Source organism: Aristolochia californica, unplaced genomic scaffold (genome assembly GCF_029961685.1).
Source record: "Aristolochia californica isolate CCGP_79_NKW_82.1479 unplaced genomic scaffold, dmAriCali1.0.hap1 SCAF_13, whole genome shotgun sequence".
NCBI lineage: Eukaryota > Viridiplantae > Streptophyta > Magnoliopsida > Piperales > Aristolochiaceae > Aristolochia > Aristolochia californica.
Genome location: NW_027181804.1, coordinates 2,833,364 through 2,843,894, shown reverse-complemented (window position 1 = coordinate 2,843,894; position 10,531 = coordinate 2,833,364). Strand labels below are relative to the sequence as shown.

The following is a 10,531-nucleotide window of genomic DNA, read 5'->3' as shown; positions in this document are numbered from 1 at the left end:
GACAATAAAGTTAGAGGAAACTTGGAAACAAAAAGTGCTGACTAAGGAGACAAAAAGGAAGCAGAAGTAGCATTGCCTACTCCTTGAACAAGACAGGTAGAACCATTTACAAGATTAACATGTTTGATACACAAGGATTATTTTAAATTGGAAAACAATGACAATGTACCTGACATGTGTCTTGAGGCTCCTGAGTCAAAAACCCAGGATGATGACAAGTAAACATGATAAGCTGCCATGCCTGTGTTAATGCTAGTAGATTAAGAGTTGGGATGGAAGCATGAGCTAGAAAAGTTGAGGTCAAAGCAACAAAGATATGGGTCATGCGCTGAGCAATATGTTGTTGTTGTCGTATTAATTGTTGCATCTCATTTGGAGCTCCCTATGTAACCTACATAGAAGAATTTCTTTCATTATCAAGAGTTGTATAATTAGCTTCATGCAAGTTTCCCAAACTTAACCCAACATCTGTCAAAATAATGATTATTTCTGCCACAATGAACACACTTTATTTCTTACTTACCATCACCACATACTCTACCTCTACCTCTAGAGGAATTTGTAGGGGTTGATGTAGTGTTGGAATCATTAAGAGTAGTAACTTCCATTATCTTACCTCCTTTACTTGTTCTAGGTACAATAGTCTTCTCAACTCTCATAATCTGACTAAAAGTGGTAGAGAGAGTAGGGATTTCATCTAAAACTAACATCTAGACTTTAATAACATCAAATTCAGCACCTAAATCATCTAAATTGATATACATTGATCTCCTACTATATGCCAAGGAATGTTCTATAATATTCTATAACAGTTCAATTTCCTCTTTTCAACCTAAAAAAAATTGTATATAACTCATAAACTCGAGATAAATTACTCTCTTGTGAAGATTTTAGAGACAACCACATAGCCTTTGCTATATCACAGTTCATCACTTGATTTCTAAGAGTAGAATAAATACTATTGACAATCCAAGTCATAACTTGACTATTATTTGCCTCCCAATCATCATTTAGAGGCATTGGAGGATCATCTCGAATAAACTTTAACTTATTTCTACCCTTAAGATATATTTTAACAGACTTTGCCCAATTAAGATGATCAGGCCTTGTCCATTTATCAAAAGTAATCATGATGGTATCATTTCCATCAAACCCATAATTTACTTTAACTGAGGTATAAACTTCTCCTGTCCCAACCATAATACTGACATTTGATTACAAAATAACTAATTTAAGCTTTTAGATAATTTCCATATTTATCACCAAGGTGGGCCCCACTCACAAATTTAAGGTTAAGGGACAAAAACATGATATACACACTTCAACAATTTAATAACCAACAATTCACAACTATTTCAGCCAATATTATGCAAAAGTAGTAGCAATTAGGTTGATGTCATCAACTGGGTAATGATGTAGGCATCCAACACTGGGTTGGGTGTCACATATCTCAAAAAACCCAATTAATAATCCAATTAGGGTAATAAAAGTATAAAGAATCCTTTAATGATTCATAAAGACAAGTAACCCTAAGGTTATGGCAAGAAAGGGAGAACAAAAATTAACTTTGATGAACCAACATCAAAACCTTGTAGTTTTTCTCATTCCAGTAGGTTATCCTCTTAAAAAATGGCAAAAATATCTAGTATAATTCTCTCATCAACGATCTACTACTTTGATATTATATAAAAATCTAGATTTGGGCGAAAGAAGAGGAAAAAGTAAGAGAAAAAGGAGAAAGGAGAATTTTTTTTTTCTAAAGAGCTTAAAAGGCTTCATTGGGAAATGTGCACAAATTCCCAAACTTCTTAAATAGGTGTTTTGAATTAAAAATTACAAAAATTCCCCTATATACTTAATAAACCTTAATCTCCTTATATATCCCTAACTACACATCCTATATTCATGAAAATTTAACCACACATAACCACTAAAATAAAAAAAATGGCCAAAATACCCCTAGAGGGTAAAATACCTTTCAGTAAAATCTTATGCCAAAGTTTTACAAAAGAAAAAAAAAAACTTATTCTGTAATTTGATAACTACAATTGTTAGAAATAAGATGTGGATTAAGCCTTGGACAGAGATAAAGAGAACGAAACTGAAATATATTTATACTTTAATATCTTCTCTTAAGGGTAAAAAAAGTTAAAACTCTAAACTCTGAAGAACCACAAAGATCAATAATAAATGGATGAAAACGTAGAGGGAAAAGAGAGGGTTGCCAACTTGCCATCTTGTAAACGATTAGAAAAAAACAATTTCTCGTTATGACCCCTGCTCTGCATCAAGAGTGTCTGGAAATTTCTGTTCCTTAATCATAGATGAAAGAAATTGTTTTTCTTGGGGTTAAGCTGTTACCCCATAAAACATGAATTTGCAAGAGGAAACTTTTTTTTTTTCAAAAGAAAAGGCCTTGGCAAGATTCCATTCAGCATCTTGAACCGTTCATTCATTTGGAAATAAGCTAGCATTTGGAGTATCCTACAGGAAATGGGTTGCCAAAGAATAGAATAGTAATATCGGATCTTGACATTTTCTTGACTGCAGCTGTTCATCATAAATCCTCAAAGTCTGAAACCAAACCAACAAGACAGTGACAAGCGTGGGTAAACAGTGTTAGTGGATTGAACATTCCAACAGTACCTGGACATGAGCTGAATACAATTTTCTCAGTTAGAGTCTGTTGCAGCTAATGTAGGAGATCAAATGTCTCATTCAACTTGTGCTTTTATGTCCCTACAGTCACCTATTTTGCACAAAGTATGCCACTAACACTAAACATTAAGGTCTTCTTAAACAGTGACACCTTCTGCAACAGTCTTCCTGCAAATCCGCAGCTTGAACAACAGCGGTGAAGCACCAGATATCCGCAAGACTGCACAGAGATATCTTCTGGTTAGTTCCTGAAGCAGACCATGTGATGATGGTTCCTTTTCTACTTTTACATCTGCATTAGGAATGCCGGCTTTTAAAAGAGAGTAGCGCTTAAAAGACAAAGGGTTTTTCATTGCCAAGGGAGCAGGGAACTAAATCAACTTCTCTTGAGTTCAACTCTAGCTAATAGCAAATGGAATCATGATTAGCAACTCTTTGTCACATCTGAATACATTTCAGATCAATGTAATGGGTATTGCCCACTTTCCAAGGGGATAGTTTTTGGGTAAAAGTAGAAATGCCTTTTTACCGAAATGGTGAATGAGCCATTTTCCAAACACCGCCACATCATGGATGTTAGAAACTGTAGAAAGAATATCCCATGGGAGAACAAGAAAAAATGAACTAAAAATAGAGTATGACCATCTAGAATAGCCTATAGATGTAGATAATCATTTAAAATAGGGTTTGACCATCCTGATTATCCTGTTTGAAGTTGTTTCGGCCATATTCCTCAAGGTATGACATATAAGTGATTAGTTTTGACAGAATTGTCCAAAGCCACAACTAGACAGCTACATAATTGCTTCCAAAAATATAGGTTCCCAATCATATAACATGAACCATACAGAAATGAAAGACACTGCATGAGATAAATATTCAAACAGGGAACTTAATAGCGTGATAAGGATATCTGATTCAAATGCTGAAGGCTTGGCATCAATCCTTAGAAGTGTCACTGAAGAAATAGTATATGATGCCCATAAAGGTCCCTCGAGAGGGTAAATGGCGAGAGCTGTAAATGCCCAAAAAAAATAGAATATGAATACAGAGGAAAAATAGGAGATAATCTACCAAACTTAATTGCTATGAAAAGTAAACTGGAAAAGAACAAAGGGATTTCCCAAGGAAAATAACCAAACCCAAAAATAAAAAATAAAAAAGCTGCAAAACATTTTGGATCAAAGCCCACCTTGCTAATAAAGTTCTAGCAAACCAATAATTAAATAAAACATTCCATATCCTTTTGCACCAGAGGATGATAGGTCATTAAGTCGTTGATATCCAAAACTTTTTTTTCTTGAAAATGATCAATACCCAAATTTTGAAGGGCTATAATGGATTTCTAAAGGAAATGTGGCAAAAGCTACACATACCAACCCTGTTCTCCACGCTGAAATGACTCCACCTAGAGTTTCATGAAATGCAAGGCCATAAATTTTTGGTTTCATGAATAATGTCCATGACAACCTGGTGTTACAATCAAATAGAGAAACGTGCCACATTTACTGTCTCTCCAGTAAAAAAAGAGTCCATCTACACCACCCTGACAACATGAAGAGGCTGGGTGAGGTCAGGTATGAGGTGGCCTTCAGTTAAGGAGACATCCAGTAACATATTAGACAGAAGACAATTGTGTTAGGATATGTGGCTCTACATGGCCCAAGAAACTTTTGATGAAATCAAAGTTGAACAAGAAAAAAACAACCAAAATCAATAAAATCTATAATTTTTTTTTGCAGTGTCACATAACTAGTTGTCTACATAGAGGACTATAAAGCAGAAGCCCAGTTACCTCCTTAAAGGAACTATAAAATCAACTGAGAGATATCTTGAGCACAAGCTTTAGGCAATACAAAAGACCACATCAAAGATGCTATCAGAGACTGAGAATGGATCCAATTTTGACAAGTGGAGCATTGTGACTATTCGTGATCACTATAACTTCTTGCTTGAAGTCAACCATAACCTTTCCCAAGGAGATGTCATTGAATTGGTGAGCCAATGCTTGGGCAAGTCCCATGACACCCTATAAGATCTCAACTTCAAGGAATACTTAAAAGTTTGCTAATGGTTCATAAGTGATATTTAGTGGGAATATTAATTCCATGATGAAAAAGAAGGTGCCTCGACAATCAAACAACCTCTGGTTCAGATAAATGAATGAATGAAATTGATTCAACATTTCAAGAAATCACCTCCAGTTCAAGTTCACTGAGATGCACTGTCGGCGTCCATACGGCTAGGATCATCTATGTGGGAGTAGACAGCAGCATCTTCCTCCAACAAGCGGCTCAAATTTTTATCTTCCAAATGTTGCTGTGCTTCAAAAAAGGGAGCTATAATAAAAGTGATTCCCATAATTATTTTTTAATGAAAATGGCCATACCATTACACTATCTGCATAGGTTAGTTCATGCAGGACATCTACAGAGTCAAGAAATAACTTTCGTGAAAGTAAAATTTCATATTTCGTTGGCACTATGTACATAAAAATGAGGGATGCAGCAATAAAAAAATCAGGGTTCTTCTATACAAACATACCAATCAAAACATGGCAAAAGCAACTGACTGGTATTTCACCCATGGCCTTCATCTGGATTTTGCAGGATATACAGCTAGATGAGCCCAAATATATACAACAAATACTCATTGACCAGTAAATTGGATGCAATAACTAAAAAAACAAAAACGAGCACACTATCGCAGACTAGAAAAAGTAACATATCGAACATGAATCCGCTTGGAACTGATAAACAAAACTTCGGTGAGTTCAATTAATACTAGCATCCCTTTTAAAATCATAACTTCAGAAAACATCAGAGAGTAGACAGAGCAATACCGTGAGGCAAGCCTTGTACTTCTGCCACTCGGATACGCAATCGTCTTTGTTCCACTGGTTCTTCAAGAATTTTTCCGCATACCACCTGACATTATACGAGCAATACATGTCACAGAAGTGCTAATAACTGGCTTGAGACCTTGTGAAACGACAAACCATGGTCCCGAAATGTGTAAGCTAAGATTGACCTGTTGAAGCATTCATGATAGGCAGCTCTTAGATGAGCACATGGGGATGTACTGGAACCCCTCTGTTTAGTTCCCATGTTACTTTGAAAAACTACGCCGTCGTGTCTCTGCAATATAGTAGAAGTGCCTGGACCTGGAGCCTGGAAGGTGGCTTTCAAGCAGCAAAATAATGACGTATTCGCGTTTCTGCCGCCTCGTTAAAGCAGCAAAATGGAACCACCAAGGACCTCGTTGATCCTGGACATCCGATTCGATCATCTCATTTTATGTCAGTAGTTTATAAAACGAAACTGATATAAACCGAAAAATATTACCTATATACGTAAACGGATAATTATATAAAAAGATATTTTTGCAGCTTGTAATTTGATCGAGTTGAATAAACGCATCAATAGAGGTGCATTCTTTACATTTCAATCTCTTTGTTCAAAATTTGAGGGTTTGTCTGGATACACATAAAAGAAAATAAAAGACATCAGGGGGGTGGACGGAACTACCGCTCCAACACCCACTGTTCTCATTCTTTATTGCTTCCGTCGGGATTCAAAGTTAGAACATTGTGTTCAACTCTAACACTATGTCAAACGCCTAACCAATGCTCCCCAACAAGGTGACCTAGCAAGTGTGAAAAACTACTGTTGACACCCATCAGGGGTGGACGGAACCACCTAGCTTTACCATTTATTTTTTCTCTTTTCTCTTTATTTTCTTTTATCTCCACACCACCTTATGGTACTGGGTGGTAAAGAAGCAGGGTACAAGGAAGAGTTGCTCTAGCTACGTTTATATTATTTATGGTTATTTTATTTTTATTTTTTATACTTATTTTATTAACCATCTTAAAAGTGGTGATTAAGATTAAATTAATGTAACAATATAATTATACTGTAAATTAAAAAAATGACAACAAATATCTCCATAAAGAAGTTAGGGGTGGAATCTTACCCCTCTCCATGTTCTAACTCATTCACTAAAACGAAAATCCAATTGGAATAATTAGATCATGACCCCACCATAAATCTCCCAATTTAAATTGAACCCAAATCAGTAGCCCATTTGGCTGGTTGAACTTGGTTAAGTTGGCTAGTCTTATTTGAGTTTTATAATATTAGAAATCTTAATAGTATTACTAAAATATTAATAATTTTGCTATCTTAACAATATGTCACAACATGAAACATGAATGAGGTAAAATTGTTCTATGAAAATTAGCATTATCAAATGAATTAGTTTCCACTAACATGAAAATTTGCTCATAAATAGCTATTCAAATACCCACGGGAACCACTTATCCAAGCTCCCCACTGGTCACATCTCGGCACCACACGTGCACCATGTGCATCCGTGGGACCCACACACCCACGTAAAAGCGGAAGTGATGTCCACAGCTCGTGGAAGAAACAAAAAGGGCGAAACCGCTACGAGACCGTTACAATTTTGTAAACGAGGAATTTACATTTTTTTCGTATTCCGAGGGTGGTTTGGTCATTTCCATGCGATGTTTTTGTCAGGCAAAACTGCAGCGGATTCCGTGTTCCGACCGCGCCGCGCAGTCCCTCTCTTACGAAATGCTTTCCCGAGATTTGGGCGAATAAATAAATCTTATTTGCCAGCAAAAGCTGGTGGGTTCCCGTTTTGTCGTGACAAATAGAAAAACCGAGAATGTAATTGCCGTCTGTTTTACAATAAACTACGAGGTTGCCACTCATGTCACTGTTTAGATATTTAATACCCGTATCATTCCCTTTTACATTAAAAAATGACGAATATCTGTAATATTTAATATTTAATTAAATATATAATTTTTATTAAGTTTGTTTTAAAATAATATTTATTACATATTAAAATTATTTAAATATGAAAAAATATTATTTATTTATCTATTTGTTATCTTCCGTACTAGATTTTCAAGAGATGTCCAAAGACAAATAAAATAAAATAAAATAAATTTAAATTTTTTTAAAGTAAAAATACAATAAATATATCTCTATACGGTCTGATACGTCTGATCCGGTCTTAAATAGCGAGGTATCCGGGTCGTTCAGAAGAGTGGTCGCTTCTGGATTTCTGGAGGCGAACAGCTACGGTTATGCGGAAAAGATTTAATGATTGGTCGTAATCAAGGGCGTTTTTCGTAAATTTATGCTATAATGACGGCTAAATTAATACCAAAAACTAGAGGACAAGTAATTACTTCCGTGCACTGTCGTGTTTAGTCGTAGACTCAAGAGAGAGAGAGGAGAGGATTAGCAAACGGAGCCTGGGAAGCTTGGGTTGTGGACACCACGAAATGCCCCCACACAGACAGACAAGCTGACGGGCTTTCGTATATAACCTTGCGAGCTCATTTACAAGTTACAAAAGAAAATAAACAATATAGGGCTCTGCTTAGAAGAAAAATTATTCCCTCTGGCGATCTTCTCAACTCTTGCTGGGGGAAATTCTGCCTCCGATCTCTGTGCGTCATACGGTGGAGACTTCGATCTCCGGGGTTAAACTCGCATTCTGATTGCCTGCCGTGGGTTTTCGCCATTTCGGATGAGTTAGAACCGTTTCCGAAATGGTAAGTGCCTTCCTGCTCTAATTGCTTGTCGGAATTGTTTTGTACTTGGTCTGGAATGTTTGGAGTATTGAGCTGGAGTAGGGTTTTGTATAGGATCATGTTTGTATCGTTCTTTTTCTTAAGTTGTTGTTCCATGTCTGGTTCTTTGGACCTCAAAGACTTCTGATGATGTTTGATTGAGGACTCAGTTCTCCGGTGTCCTCGTGCTAGTACCTGCGTTTTGTTCTGATAGTGTGTTCTCGGTGGATTGAATTTTGCTCAGTTTAGAAAATTTCGCTGCTCTGCATATTTGAGGTACCGAGAGTTAGTTTGTCCTGGACTTCTTAATACCGAAGAATTTGTCCTGGACCAACCATAAAATTGAAAACGAGCGTATGTATTTATGCCGTGTAGAGTCTCTCTAGTATTATTTTCTTTGCTCTAAATAGCCGGCGAATGAAAAAAGAAAAATATAAAGAAAACATGGAAATTTGTATTGGAGAGCCCCAACTGAGTGCTTGGGCTATCTCTTCATGAAACACCTCTGTCGAGAGGATGGTGCTTTGACTTTAACGTGTGCACACCTTGGTTGAGGTTTTTATTAGTGGGGGAATTGTTAGAGTTACATAGTAACAGTGGGCCCTTTTGGTGAAAATGTTAGGGTAGTTCAAATTGTAGGAGTGATCAGGTTGGTCCCATATCCATTTGTTATGTGGCTAATCGATTCGTGTGGATGAGTTTTTGCTGTACACCTGTAATCAAGTCGGTTCTATGTAGTTAACCTGAAATTTATTTATTCCAACGCTTGGTATCCTTTGACATGTGTCTCTCAGGACATCTCAGCACTCAACTATTTTCTCAAGGAAGGGATTATCATAAATTGGGTGATATTATTCCTTGATTTTATCATATTTATCATTGATATAATTTGTGAATTGCTTAATGAATTCTTGTCGTTAGGGACAGAAATCTTTTTAAGTTCATAATGCCCTCACTATTTCACTCAAGATTATAGAAAACTATAAGAATATCTGACATAAGAGCAGGACTAACTTTTTTTCTGCATGCCAAAAGAATGACTGAATCCTTTGGTCTCACATCCCGAGATCAGCTAATTCCGTGGCCAATGTTCTGGCCAAGAAGGGAGCCTCCTTGCAATCCCTTGTTGTTAGGGTTTAACTCCCTCGTTTTTGTTTCCTTTGGTTTTCTCTCTTAATAAAATTGCCTTTCATAAAAAAGAATGATTGAAGCCACAGTTTGTCAAAAGTGGGTTTTCAAAGGAAAAAGTGAGTTTGGGATGCTTGGGACCTATTGGCTTTGGGGGCGTCTTTCGAAACTCCTCGGGTGAGGCAATCTTGTTTGATGCGGAACCCTAGGGGCTTGTTGACTCTACCACTGCCAAAGTCTCTACTCTCCTTCATGGTCTGAATGTTTTCAAGGAACAACTTTTTGGGCACCTCCTCATGGAAGGTGACTCTAGCGTTGTTATGGCTGGGGCTCGGGTTCGGCTTCCCCCCTCTGGCGCCACTGACCTATCTTGCATTCCATCTCTTGCTCTTGGAACCATGTAAACAAATCGACAAAATCTTTTGCCGATAAATTAGCTAAATTTGGGACCTCCCTCCAATCCCTCATTGTTTGGGATGGTCCCCCCCCCCTTGATAAATTGATTCTTTCTTATAAAATTATTAGCACCATTTAAAAAAAAAAAAGAAGGAAAAGGTGAGTTTGAACATTTAGAAGAGCAGCATTTGTTGATTAGCCTCGAGAGTGATTTGTTTAATCTTCAAAAAGAGTCATTAGCTTGATCTTCACTCTTTTGCTTGATGATATGTATTCTTCCAGTGTGGATCTTTCCGTGACTTGTTACTCGGTGAATCATCACTAAATTGAGGATTTCGTACTTGGAACCACATATGACACCTTTAATCAACATAGAAGCTTGATATCACTGTTAGGAATTTCTTTTTGGCCAATGTGATGTCCTAATTACACACTCAAGCTAATACTGGAAGCAAAAACATAAAGTGACCAAAATATCTCTAATTGCAGTAACTTGGACTTTTTCTTCTTATGTTTGTATTTGTTAAGATTATTCAAGTAAGCTTGGGCATGCTACTCTACATTAGTCCCTTCACTCAAAAATAATGTAACCTTTAGTATGGTTATAGAGGATTTGGAGGATGACACTTCAATAAAGCTTCAAGTGGCTTTTCATTTTAGAATGGAAATTTGGAATCATCATAACATAGTTTCAGAACTAGATTTGAGAGCCTAAGTTCATTTGGTTGTGTATTCCAT

At 36.7% G+C, this 10,531-nt stretch overlaps 2 protein-coding genes across 3 annotated transcripts in view; one reads left to right on the top strand and one right to left on the bottom strand.

Annotated features, from left to right (window-relative positions):
• Positions 1-2,535: 2,535 nt before the first annotated feature.
• Positions 2,536-5,863, bottom strand: LOC137949100 (uncharacterized protein At4g33100). Of its 2 annotated transcripts, none has more exons than XM_068795373.1 (4): positions 5,689-5,863; positions 5,501-5,585; positions 4,857-4,977; positions 2,536-2,878 (listed from the first exon to the last, which is right to left on the bottom strand). In XM_068795373.1, exons 1-3 carry the CDS (start codon positions 5,763-5,765, stop codon positions 4,870-4,872), a joined length of 270 nt encoding a protein of 89 aa, XP_068651474.1. In that variant the 5' UTR covers positions 5,766-5,863; the 3' UTR covers positions 2,536-2,878; positions 4,857-4,869. The 2 variants fall into 2 exon arrangements, with proteins under 2 accessions (XP_068651474.1, XP_068651475.1); XM_068795374.1 differs by lacking the exon at positions 2,536-2,878 and adding an exon at positions 3,597-3,673.
• A 2,094-nt stretch (positions 5,864-7,957) lies between these two features.
• Positions 7,958-10,531, top strand: part of LOC137948092 (myosin-17-like) — a 42,828-nt gene continuing 40,254 nt past the window's right edge. The window contains exon 1 of the mRNA XM_068794037.1: positions 7,958-8,251. Coding sequence (XP_068650138.1) covers positions 8,249-8,251 — 3 coding nt within the window. The 5' untranslated portion in view covers positions 7,958-8,248. The remainder of the gene's footprint in view (positions 8,252-10,531) is intronic.